Source organism: Hylobates moloch, unplaced genomic scaffold (assembly GCF_009828535.3).
Source record: "Hylobates moloch isolate HMO894 unplaced genomic scaffold, HMol_V3 SCAFFOLD_20, whole genome shotgun sequence".
Lineage (NCBI taxonomy): Eukaryota > Metazoa > Chordata > Mammalia > Primates > Hylobatidae > Hylobates > Hylobates moloch.
In genome coordinates this window covers 46,085,154-46,098,236 of record NW_026652295.1, presented here as the reverse complement: position 1 = coordinate 46,098,236, position 13,083 = coordinate 46,085,154, and the positions used below count along the sequence as shown (strand labels likewise).

At 37.5% G+C, this 13,083-nt stretch overlaps 1 protein-coding gene across 1 annotated transcript in view; it reads right to left on the bottom strand.

Annotated features, from left to right (window-relative positions):
* OPN5 (opsin 5) overlaps positions 1-10,978 on the bottom strand; it is a 44,450-nt gene extending 33,472 nt beyond the window's left edge. The window contains exons 1-3 of the mRNA XM_032140882.2: positions 10,815-10,978; positions 6,422-6,541; positions 1,225-1,395 (exon numbers count right to left, since the gene is read on the bottom strand). Coding sequence (XP_031996773.1) covers positions 1,225-1,395; positions 6,422-6,541; positions 10,815-10,944 — 421 coding nt within the window. The 5' untranslated portion in view covers positions 10,945-10,978. The remainder of the gene's footprint in view (positions 1-1,224; positions 1,396-6,421; positions 6,542-10,814) is intronic.
* Positions 10,979-13,083: the final 2,105 nt, after the last annotated feature.

The following is a 13,083-nucleotide window of genomic DNA, read 5'->3' as shown; positions in this document are numbered from 1 at the left end:
TTAACTTTTTTGCCTTCTGATCTATAAAATCTATAGTTAAATTTAAAATCTCTTTGGTATGAACAAAAATAAGTCTATAGAAAGAATTAGATGTTGACGTCACACAGAATATGTATAGTTGTATATTTTATATCTTACTGGAAATTTTGATTCAAGCTATTTCTATTGGAAGTTTTAAATGTTTAAAAAAGGAGATGTAAACTTTAAAAAAAAAAAAAAGGTAGTTCTGGATGATGAAGAGAATGGCTCACAAGCCCCCGCCTCCCACCCACTCAAGCAGGGATTCTTTGGAGTTTGGGGACGTAAACTATAACAATACAAAGGGAAATTCTACCACATTGACAGTGTCAGGTCAACTTGATTTTTCCCACCTCAGTCTCCAGGCCCTGCTCTGACACCACAGTCTGTCGTCCATCACAATCACTCTAATCGACAGATTGACAATCAAAGCAGCTTTATCCAGAGGAAGTCAGTACTATTCTTTGGTTGTGCCTGGTTCTCAATATTAAACTTAAAGGCCCAAATGCAATTCTTTCAGGTTTAATAAATTCCGAGAGCTCCAACAAAGTACTAGAAATTATTTTTAACCTGTAGAATGGTCTAATCATTAAAAAACATATATTTAGGCCCTGGAAACTTATTTTCTGCTGATTCACCAATTCTTGTAATCACTCGTCTTTCTACCAACCAACACCACAAAAAAAAAATATGTTGAGTGATATTTCTACATGTGTGTCCTTTCATGCAGAAACAGCTACGTGACTCTAACTTGGAGGTGAACTTTTTGGAATTCCTTATCTCTGAAATCACAGGAAGCGTGAGTCCTAAGGGAGAATCTTAAACAGCTTTTCTTATAATTACACTTACTAGGTGGGGAATGAGCTAAACATCTTGGACTTAACACCCTTTCGATGCACTTTATTTCTTTTGTTTGCATGGAAAACATGATGGCAGCTTACACACTATACAAGAAAATGATATTTTTTAAAGCATTATAACCAAACACCAGACATTACTATAAAATATGTATTAAAAGAAATCTACTTTGACATGGGTTAAAATCCTTAAACATGTTAGAACAAGATGATAGGCTATAAATAGAAGTATTCTTGATCTCTGAGGTTATTCATAATCTTTGTTTGTTACCTGCATGAAATATGTACAGTTCTAACACTCAATCCACCTAGCTTTAACTGTCAGGGAACGAGAAACCTGCCAACTTACCATAAGATAAATAGCAGATTTTCAAATATCGATCCAGGCTGACAGCAGTCATGGTGATAAGGCTTCCACAGCCAAAGAAAAATCCAGCCCATCCATACCAGCGGCAGCCGATCCAGCCAAACACCCAGCGGTGACAAAAGCAAGAGATGATGGTGAACGGCTTGCCTACAACTAGAGCACCAAGTGACTTGTCAACAGAGGTTCCTCTGGTTACTATTTCCCCACCTACCTCAACTCACCTGAACCTCCTCCCCTAAAGCACAGGGACACATGTGAACACACACACACACATACCCTTGATTACACAGATTTCCTAGATTAATAAAAATCCAGCAGCTATCTATGAATAAACTCAGTTTGAAGCTACCCAGAGAGGAATTTCAGTCATCCCAATAGCCAAAGACAGTGAAAGGATATAGAGGGAAAACTTGTAAGTAATTATTACTTTTGAAAAAACTGTCTCAAAGAGACCTGGCTTGATACTAGCAGCCAGTGACTACGATCTGGTCACTTTTAACGTTTTGTTGCAGTCTTTCATTCGAAGGCTTAGAGAAAGGGGAAATGTATAAAATCTCTGAGAGAAAATACCCTCTTCAAGCACAACTTTTCTATTCTAGAGAAGTTCTTTCTCATACTAGTCTGTTAAGATTTTTTTTTTTTACCAGAAATAGATGTTAAATTTTATTAAATGCTTTTTCGGCATCTACTGAGGTGATCGTAACATTTTTTCTCATTGAATCGGTTAATGCTGGTTATTAATAGGTTTGTTTTTGAAACATACTTACGTTCCTGGGACCAATGCAACTTTTCTTAATAATAAAACTTCCAGAAAATTGTCTCAATAAATAGAGGAAAGAAGAGATGGAGAAAGAAAATGAAGAAAAAGAGGAGAAAGACAAAAAGAATATGCAAAATGGTGATTTCCATCCACCTCATCCCCCTCCAAGTAGGGCCTTTTAGAACCTGTATAAGGCATGAGATTCCTTATAATGAAAACGGGAATTTGTTTTTTTTTTCTTTTGGAAGCTGCATCCTTCTAGGAGGAATATGGTTTCTAACACCCCAAGATAACCTTGTACTTTAGGGGTTAAGTGTCTATGAAAGGGTTTGGGAGGGGAAAGAGAAAGGTTATATATCAGAGAAAGCCTTAATTAGAGAAGCAGTGAACTAGCTACTGTGAATATAGAAAAGGAGGAGGTTTAATAGCACTCTGGAGAATAAAGATTATAAAGAGCACTGGAGAAAGAAAGTGTGAGTTTCAAACACATTTTAAAGAATGATGTAGACAACTTTCTCTGAAATGTGAATCTGTCCTTTCATTTATTTAAAAAATAGAACATATTGTCTTTTACTATTTCCTTGTTACTATCAATGAATAAAAAGTGCTTAAGAAACCCCAGAAAGTTGAGTATTCAGAGAGAGAGAGAGAGAGAGAGAGAGAAAGTCCCCTGAAGGGGACGTAGGCAGGTCATTTAGGGAAAGAAATATTAAACAACCAAGGTTCCACGCTCCACCCTCTGTCAATCAGGAAAGATAACGTTTTCACCTGTTTTATATATTCGGCTTCTAAGTCATGCTCTTTTTCAAAGAAAAAAATTCACTGTTTTAAAAAAATTGTTTAGGAATTTTATTTTAAAATCCTTTTTGTTAAGGTTAGAACCAGATTTCTGCATTTCCTTCTATTTCAGTTGTTTCTTTTTTTCTTCTTCTGTTAAGTTATATCTTATTCAAATACGGTATAGCTATTTCAGTAAATGTGAGGTCCAAGCTGTTTACAACTAGATCCAGATTTCTGGGATTTAAACTATTTATTCCTTGGCCCTCCATTAGAATTTTTTTTTTTTTTTTTTTTACTTTCTAGAAAGCATTCTTCTACTTTTACATCATAACCTGTAGCCCTCCCTATTCAGTCCTCACCACACCCCACCCCCCCGCCAAAAAAATGTACTGAGGAAGCTCTTCAAACCTCTAACTGATCTACATCACAAAAGAAGGTTCCCTTACCTTAATGCTTTAGGAAAGCTAAGTAACTGACATTCACAGCCTGCAGGTGCTAGCTCCCAGCCCTCCCAGGTGTGTTCCTCTATGGTATACAAAACTATTCAGGAGTTCCTGTTAGCTCGGTGAATCAACACATATTTAATGCATGCCTTCTGCAATCTAGACACACATCTCCTCTAGTTGTCTAGATGGTTAGTGCCACCTTTCAGCTTGCTAGACTAGGTGCCCTCATATGACAGCCTCCTAATTCCAGTGAGTTCACAAGGAAATGGAGTGTAAAATAACTATTTAGGTTTGTGGGGTTTTTTTCCATTCAACAACAAATTTTTCAATGCCTAGTACGTAAGAAACACAGAGCAAGGTGCTAGAGGACAAAGTGGAGATCAAGACTGACAAGTTTATTTTCTAACAGGTAAAGCAGACAAAAAAAAAATACCTAAATTTGTAATATAAGATGTGGTATGACAGAAAGGTAGTGATTTGTACAATGAAGGAAAATAAAGCAGAGAAAGCAGGTAGATGGAAATTGTTGTTTTACATAAAGACATTAGGGAAGACTTCTCTGAGATGTGACATTTAGGTAGATACCTAAATCGGTGGGAAAGAACTGAAAAAAACTTCTGGAGGGAAAAGATTAGAGGCAGAGGAAACAGCAAACTAAAAGGCTTGAGGTGGGTGTCAGCCAGGTGGGTGCTAAAGGCAGCAAAAAGACAAGTGAAAGTGACAGAATGGAGTAACATTACACCTGTTGTGCCTGGGATCCTGATTAGCAAAAGCGATTTCAGGCTTCCTTCTTCAGTAGAGCTTTGGATTAAACTCTGGAGTGTCATCTAGAATGTCTCTCTCTCTTCCACTTAGTAGAATGTTTCCAGAACCCGGCTGCACACTAGAATCGCTGGACGGATTGCTTTGCTCTGCTTTGAAATATCAACATCCAGGGTTCCATCCCTCCCCACAAACCTCCCAATATTGTTATTTATCTGGAGTGAGTTCAGGCACTATACATGTTTTTACCACCACCCACCGCCCCCCCAGGTTATCCTAATATAACACGACTTTATCCTAAGAGGTTATCCTAATATAACACGTGTATATAATACACACGACTGGGAGCCCTTGATATTTAGTCAACAAGTAATAGTTGCATAGACGCCATACATCTGGCCTCCAGGAGGTGCTTATAATGGAATATAGCTGAGCAAGAAAACAATAAAGCAGGCAAAGTTTTAACGTTTATTGGAAGGGAAAATGTATTATAGATGCTCCAGAGTTGAAAAAAATGATCTGGGTTAGAGAAAGCTGTTACATGAAAGCAAGTGGTTTCTGGTAAATTACTCGGAAGACATAAGCAGAGTAATGAGGTGGTTTGCGCCATTCTAGAGCCGACTTGCTTGGCTGAAAGCATGTTTCAATGCACCAGGCCAATTAAGGACATTTTTATTCAAGCCTAGTCTAGTTCAGCAATGAGCCTGCTGTTATTCACCGATGAAGGATGTAGCTGGAATGACATGTTTCATTCGAGCATGTTAGGCTCAATACCAGGTAGAGCACCTTAGGGGCCCGCGGGGCGAGCTGGCCGGGAAAGCTACCGTTCCTGTTGCGACACCGCCATCGCGTGGCAACAGGTAAAAATGGCAGCCATTTTGCAGCCTCACAAATCCCCTGGGGTTAGTCCTGTTTATTTTCACAAAACCAGGCATGTCATGCTCTTCTTAATGTGCATGTGCATTCACCATAAGCGGTCATAATGTTTATGCAGGTCCATACTGAATAAAGCCCTCCCAGATAACCAAGACCATCCAAACTCTGAGTAAGCACACATCTGCTGTGTGCTAAATAGTGACTCAGAACACGGAGGAGCATTATTGAGCCTTGTTTTTAGAGATCGGCAGAAAAATCCACTTATGAAGAGAGAAACAAATATCGAAAAACTCTTTTTTTTTTAAATTAAGGTCTTGCTTTTTCACCCAGGCTGGAGTGCAGGGGTACTACCATAGCTCACTGCAGGCTTGAACTCCTGAACTTGATCAAGTGCCCAGCTATTTTTTATTTGTTTTGTTTAGTTTTACCCAATATCCAGACTTCAAGGATAAATTTGTTTTGTAGAGATGAAGTCCCACTACATTGCCCAGGCTGATCTTGAACTCCTGGCCTCAAACTTGATACGCATCTCAGTCTCCCAAAGCTTTGGGATTACAGGTGCAAGCCACTGTGCCCAGCCACAAAACATTTTTTAAAGGAGGCTTTTGATGGGAAACTACTAACAAATTTCTAATGGTAAGAGGAGCTGCTGTGCACTGTTCAAACATATTACCCTACTCTAATGACCTAAAACCGTAAGCTAAATAGCAGATGTTGGGATTCAAAGACAGATTAGAGTCCATCTAAGCAACTCTGAAGTTGTGTAGAAGAAAGTGAAGAATGATTTACTTAAAATGGTTCATATTTTTAAAAGTGAATTATAGTGAAGGAGAAATTTTTTTCCAACTCCTTGCCATGTTATTAGAGAAGTGAAAAAGAAGCCAGTGGTTCTCTATTTTGGCCACACATTAACATACCTGTAGATTTTCATTTTAAATATCCTGATGCCCAGGTAACATTCTCAACCACTTAATTCAGAACTTCCCCAGATGATATTTTGTGAGTTGCGTTTGAGGACCACTGAACCAGAAGCTTCCTATGCTTGTGATATGTCACTAAGTCATGATTACATATATCATCAGCAGGGCACCTCTTTCCTCTTCCTACATTCACCTCTCAACTGTCTTCAACTGTCATTTACCCTTCAAGCTTCCTTTGTTGATGTTTATTTTAATCAGACTTTCATAAGGGTTGAAGAAGTGTAAAGAAGCTTAAAATATTGACCTGGGACTTGCCTCCTGATTTCTGATTTCTGAATCATTTAGCCCACTACACTTTGAGACATCTGAGGTATCACATATTATTTCAAATTGTGCCTTCAGCATCTAACATGCCTGACACACAGAAAAGACTCAATAAATATTAAATGAATAATCTTGTCACCTAGACAGCTCCCCATTTACTTACCACAAAACCCTGAAAGGTGAAGTGCGAAGCGAAGAGTGGAAGGAGATGTAAAGGGAAGAGATGTCAGGGTGTGATATTTGAGACAGTGAGTACCTTAGAATGGGGAGTAGTTTAAACCCACAAAGAAAACATAGCATGGTTGTGTTACCTGAAATCCCCAGATCACAGACTGCTAAATTGATAGTCATTATTTCGGCGGGTCTCAGCTTCTTCTTTCGTCTAGAAGACATATAAAGGACATATCCATTTCCAAACGTGGACAGAATCCCTACAAGGAAAAATAAAAATTCCCATCGTTAAAACTAGGATTTTGAGTTCACTCAGATATGAAACACTTCTCAACTTCAAAAATGGACACCATAGATTTAGAGGGTAGTGAGAGGACTCTAAATAAAAACATCTAAATTAAGAAGATGAAATAAAAAGCATGAGTTGTGAGTGACAGGCCAATGGGGCAGGAGTCAGGGATTACAAGACTGAACTTACCCAGAAAAAGGCATCGCTAACCTCCCCGCGAGGCTCAGGAAAGTGTGGGAATCCCAATGGTCAGTTCTTGTCCTGGCCCCCAGGGTGGAGTACTTTCCTCAGCCATTTTCATAGATTATTGGCTTTATAGAACTCCCTCCCTCTGATCAGTAGGGTTAAACCCTTAGCTCTTGATAAATTCTGAAGATGAAGCCAACCAAAGAAGGTGCCTTCGGTATCACTGTGAACTCCTAAGGGAGCACCAGTGTTCAGGAGAGGCAGAGGCCAGGTATGGCTGGCATAACTCCCTTCAAGAAAATGGACATCTCCCAGAGACGCCCCAGGACTTTTGCCTCTTCGGGAGACATGGACACTGAGTGTCTGGCAGATAGGACAGCCTTCAGCTGCTACTGGACTAGATATCAAGGGTAAGTGGGTGACAATCGAGAACCTGGGCACTGTCCCTCCCACCAAGGGGAGAGAAAGTGACCCTCAACCCACCAAACCTACCAACAGTGCCATAAGTGTGTTCCCACTTTTTCATATCCTTTTATTAATCACTAGTTGCCTTTGGCATCACAACGAAACTGTTCGAAAGTTCTTACAAACCCAGTTTAAATCCAAAAAGACCCAATCCCTACTGACTTATTTAAGAAAAGAATACACCTACTTCCATAGCTTAACATGTAGAGTAGATTTCTTCAGGAATTCTTGCTTCATAGTGTAGCTGTGTATAAATGAGAATCTGGTACAGCTGCCTTTAGTAGTAAGGAATAAGGAGAGTATTAACAGGAGAAACCCAGAGTTTTCTATTTTAATTTCTACTTCTCCACCACAATTCATTTTGGGGGCAAAGAAAGAAATGTGTGATTCAGCTGATGGTATGAAACCACCAAGAACTAACTGCATTGTGCTCTTAGGGAATTCTGACTCCCTGGAGTCAGTGCTGCTTAATGGTCCATTAAAACCTCTTTAGCTTTCATAAAGCAGAAGAAGAGAAAAATAAAAGAGATTACGGAGTTCCAGAGCAAACCAACCAAAATGAAACTTAGGTCTCACTCAAGGAAACCAGCTAGGAAAGCAAAATGTGAAAACGTGGCTTGAAAAAGTATAAACTTTATGCCACCTACTTTGTATCCAAAAAGAGGAAAAACAAGTATCCATTTTCATTTGATACACAAGGCTCATTGAAACACCTTTCATCTGTCTACAACTCTTTTGAAAATATTTGTTTTCTTACTTTTCCTCCCTTAAATTTTCTTTACTGACCCTACTTCATAAGGTTTCACCCAGTGCCCAAAGCGTTATCAAAAAATAGTCACCTCTCTACTTATTGCATGTAAATTATTCTAACAAGCAATATATATATGTTATAGATGAGTGTCAGGAAAAAGCAAATTTATTCTTAATATTAGTGAAAAGACAACCAGATTAAGAAGATAAAGACCAAAGTGGGGACACTTTTAGATTATCAAATCCTATATCATTTATGGATACAAAAATATCATATATATTAACTGTTAATAAACTTAGTATTTACAATAATAGTAAAAGTGTGGAAGGTAGAAAATGGGTTTGTAATTTATATCTCCTGTATTTCAAACTCAGATTTATGTTGTTATCTTTCCATTGTCTCTTAAGACTTCTAGTATTTAACAAAGCCCACCAAGAATGTTTATTCCACTCTGGCTCCTTAAAAGCAATCTGGACACACACATCTTGGCCAGGCGCAGTGGCTCACACCTGTAATCCCAACACTTTGGGAGGCTGAGGTGGGCAGATCACTTGAGGCCAGGAGTTCAAGACCAGCCTGGCCAACATGGCGAAACCCTGTCTCTACTAAAAAACAAAAATTAGCCAAGCATGGTGGTGCACACCTGTAACCCCAGCTACTCAGGAGGCTGAGGCACGAGAATCGCTTGAACTTGGGAGATGGAGGTTGCAGTGAGCCGAGATCGCACCACTGCACTCCAACCTGGGTGACAGAGTGAGACTCTATGTCCAAAAAAAAAAAGGAATCTTGCAACATCTACACTAGCCTATTCTAGGAGAGTGAAAACCAGACACACGGCCAAGTCCAAGAAGTGGGTCTAGGGTGAGTCCAAACCCCTCCAGCCAACCCCTCTCTTCACCCTGCGTGACTGTTCTCTAACATACCATTGGCTCCACCTCCCAGTGCCCTGATCCTCCTGAAGCTCCCCCCGTCCAGGGACTCTTTTTGAGCCTGTTTTTCTGGCTCCATCTCAGCCAACCCACTGGAATATGATTGTGGATTTCCCTCCCAACTCCATGGGTATCAGGTGGGAAATTCTCCTGATTTCCTCACCCTGGTTGCCTCTCTTCCTCCAATCCTCCCTGCATAAGATTGGGGATGGACTGATAAGCCTCTCTATTTTGTGTCGTCTGGAGAGATTTGTCAGGTTATTTATGTTACTTTTTAATTCATTCCTTGAAAGTGATGGAGCTATGCTAAATTCAGCTGATCAAGTTGCTTATTTTTCTGCCTTTTCTGGTAATTGAAAGTACTTAAGTTTAATAAAAATGCAATGTGGATTTTACAGAGATAAGATAGTCTCTGTTCCAGCAGAATGTTTGCCCATTTTATTCTCTGCTCTATTCCCAGCAACTTAAAACAGTGGCAAAGAGTGGGTGCTCAATATATATTTATGTTGAAAAGAGATGGGGACTCATTTATAAGAAACAGAATTTAAACTAGTAAAATACTAACAACAATAAAGACAAAGACCCAGGGAATCACTTTACAGCAGAATTTGGTTGAATCACGTGAGTTCTTTTGCCTCAAGTACTGACCATAGAGGGATATCAAGTATTTTCTAATGAGTTTTGCTACTTTCAGGAGGTTAAATGAAATTCTTAGCCAGTAATAAATAGATGAGAGAGGGAGAAAAAGAGAGAAAGGGAGGAAGGGAGGGAAGAAGGGTAGAAGAGAAAGATAGAAACAAAGAGAAAAGAGAGAGAGAGCAAGTTTGACCCAACATCTGAAAAAATTAAAGGCAAACAAACCTAAAGACATAACCCACCTTCACACTGGTCACCCAAATTTAAAACAACAATTTTAAATTTAAGAAAAGTATGGTGGTTAAATCCTAACTGTCTAAATTAGTGCTATCCAATATAAATGTAATGTAAGCCAGAAATGCAAGCCACATATGGATTCTAAAATTTTCTGGTAGCCACATTAAACAAAGTAAAAATTTAGTTTATAAATTAAAAATTTACAGTAAATTAATTTTAATAATATATTTTATTTAGCTTAACATACCTAAAATGTTGTAGGTTCAACATGTATTTAATTTTTAAAAATTATTAATGAGATATTTTATACCACTTTTTCTTGTGCTGAGCCTTCAGTATCTGGTGAGTATTTACACTACAGCACCTTTCAATTTGGAAAAGCCACATGTGGCTACTGAATGAACGAGATCATGCAGTCTAGAAGCAGGTGCACCCCTTCGTCAATTATGCACAAAAATCTTTTGACCCCGGACTTTCTTCCATTTATCACCAATACATTTTTCAACTCTCACCAAAATGGCTTAGCTATTTTGATGCAACTTTACTTTTAGGTGAAGTAAACTCAGTGTTTCTGCCGTTACAATAGCACTATAGCACAATTGAGTTTGCTCAGTTGTGAGAACAGGAGACTGACCTAGATTATTTTTAAGGCCCATTCTCAACGTAAAATCTTATGATTATATCAAAAACATTATTAAAAAATAAAAAGCACTCTTTAAATAAAATATCATTATCATTAATTTTGATATTCAGAAAGTAAATCTACTCCCAAAGTAACCAAAATGAAATGGATAAATAATTCTGCTGTAAGAGTTCTTGGATTATCAATGGAATTTTATTCCTAATAATAATGATAATAAAGAGTCATTTCTAGGAAACATTTATTGAATGCCATAATGCCATTCCATCTTCTGCCTTTCCCCACTCTTCGCCTCCACTAAACTATCCACTCAAGTATCAGAATCGTTTTACAAAATAAACATATCAGCCCATGAATTTTCTAAATGCAGCCTTTGCGCAGAAGAATTAAGGAAGCTTACCAATTATTGTCAGGTAAAAGCCAGCCACTAGATCTGCTTCCCAAGAAAGTTTGGAAGCAAAGGGATCCCCATCTCGAAGGTAATGTGGCAGGCGCTCGTCCTGAGGCAGGGCAGTGTGATTTAACGCCATTCTGTTCTCGAACCACAGGGATCTGAAAAGCAAACCAGTAGAGATCTCAGCAGACCTGAATAAGCCAGCTTGAACCATTTCATAATCGTGGCTCCCTGTTTTAAAACAAAAAGCAAGTTCCCGGGGTCATGCATGATTCTCTAATTAATAACTGGTAAAAATTTTAACATTTTTTTCAATGATCCGATTATGTCATTACTCAGTTATTCAGTTGGCAGATTATCCAAGCCTTCATTTTCTCCTCTGTTTTCTCATGCTACCCTCTTTGAGCCACTTCTTTTCTCCCTGGGGTGGATAAAAGGTTGAAGGCCAAACTGTCCAATTTACTGTTTCTTAGCAATTTTTGTAAAGGTCTGAGCAGGAAATGATACTGTATGGAGTGTGCACACATACAATAATTATATATATAATTAAATATGTATATATAATTATATATATAAATTATATATAATTAAATATGTATATATAAATTATATATATAATTATATATAAATATGTATATAATTATATATATAATTAAATATGTATATATAATTATATATAATTAAATATGTATATATAATTATATATGTATACATATTATATATAATTACTATGTATATATTATATATAATTATATATGTATATATTATATATAATTTATATGTATATATTATATGTAATTATGTATATATAAATATATAATTACATATGTATATATAATTATATATATAATTATATATGTATTATAATTATATATAATTATATATGTATTTATATATGTATATATAATTTATATATATAATTTATATATGTATATATAATTTATATATATAATTTATATATGTATATATAATTTATATATGTATATATAATTTATATATAATTTATATATGAATATATAATTTATATATGTATATAAAAATTTACATATGTATATATATAATTTGTCAGAATATAGTATTTTTTTATTATCCGGATTTCCCAGATAATCATTTCCATTGTACATTCAATGAGGTTTAGAGTTTTGTAAGGAAAGAAATAGAGCATTCAGTACAAAGGAACATGGACACTTCATTAATTGAAGCTAAGAGCTAGGTGATTGTCAAAGTGATCTTGAAATTTGGAGTTATTTAGAAAGGATTCAAGCTGGGTTGTAACTCACAGGCATATCCACAGGAAGGTTTGTTTCTCAAGTTTCCTACAGCAGAAAGCATTTCATTATTTCCTACCACCGCCCCAAATCCATACTTTCTATTTGCTCATTTATGCTTCTGGATGAAATCTTGAGCACTGAGGAATTTCTCAAATACACAGGTCTTAGTACTGTTTCTTTTGAATTGGAGTTTTAAAAGGTTTACACAAAGTCTTTGATGGGCTCTCTGCAAAAATAAAAGTCACATGATATCCCTCATCCTGAAACTTGGAGTCGTGTGTTGTTCTTCAGTTAAAGTATGCTGCTGATGTTAAAACTTCCTTTGGAAGGGTCATTCCTGTGGCATGATTGTTACTATTTGTTTTGAAAGGGGAAGAAATACTGGTGTGGCTCTCTTTTGAACTTGCGTATTTCAAATCGAGCCAATAGATGTCACTGTTCAGCTCTCTAGGCAACAATTTCGGGCATTATATGAGACAGCAAGTGGAACAGAGTTGTGTGCCCCACAGGTGATGACAGGGTGATCGGCAGATATCTAACCATGTAATTCACCTTTGCAAAAGATGTGAATTTAACCCCTTTCTAACTGCCAACTTACAGCTTACAGAGGAAGGCTAGTGACCCTTTCAGTGGCCAGTTGGCTGAAACTACAGTCTCCTACACAGTTTGAGGACAGTCAGGTGCTAATGTTCATTCCAAATCCTTCTACCTGAGATGGTTAGAAAGCTGTAGGAGAAATCTTTGGCTGCCAGCTGGACCACATCCCAAGACCTACCCCAAATGAAAGTTTTTCTTTACCTTTCAAACTCCTGATTCCCCTTTGACTGCCTCTTGTTCTGGTAAACTCTCTCCTCCCCAAAGATTGCCCCCGCCCAACTGGCTGTCCAGTCCTGTCCTCCATCTTAGCTTCAGAATCATGAGATGAGGGTTGGAGTCCAGCTGTGATACCCACCCTCTGATCTTGAGCAAATCATTTAAACTTTCTGAACTGCAACCACTTCATC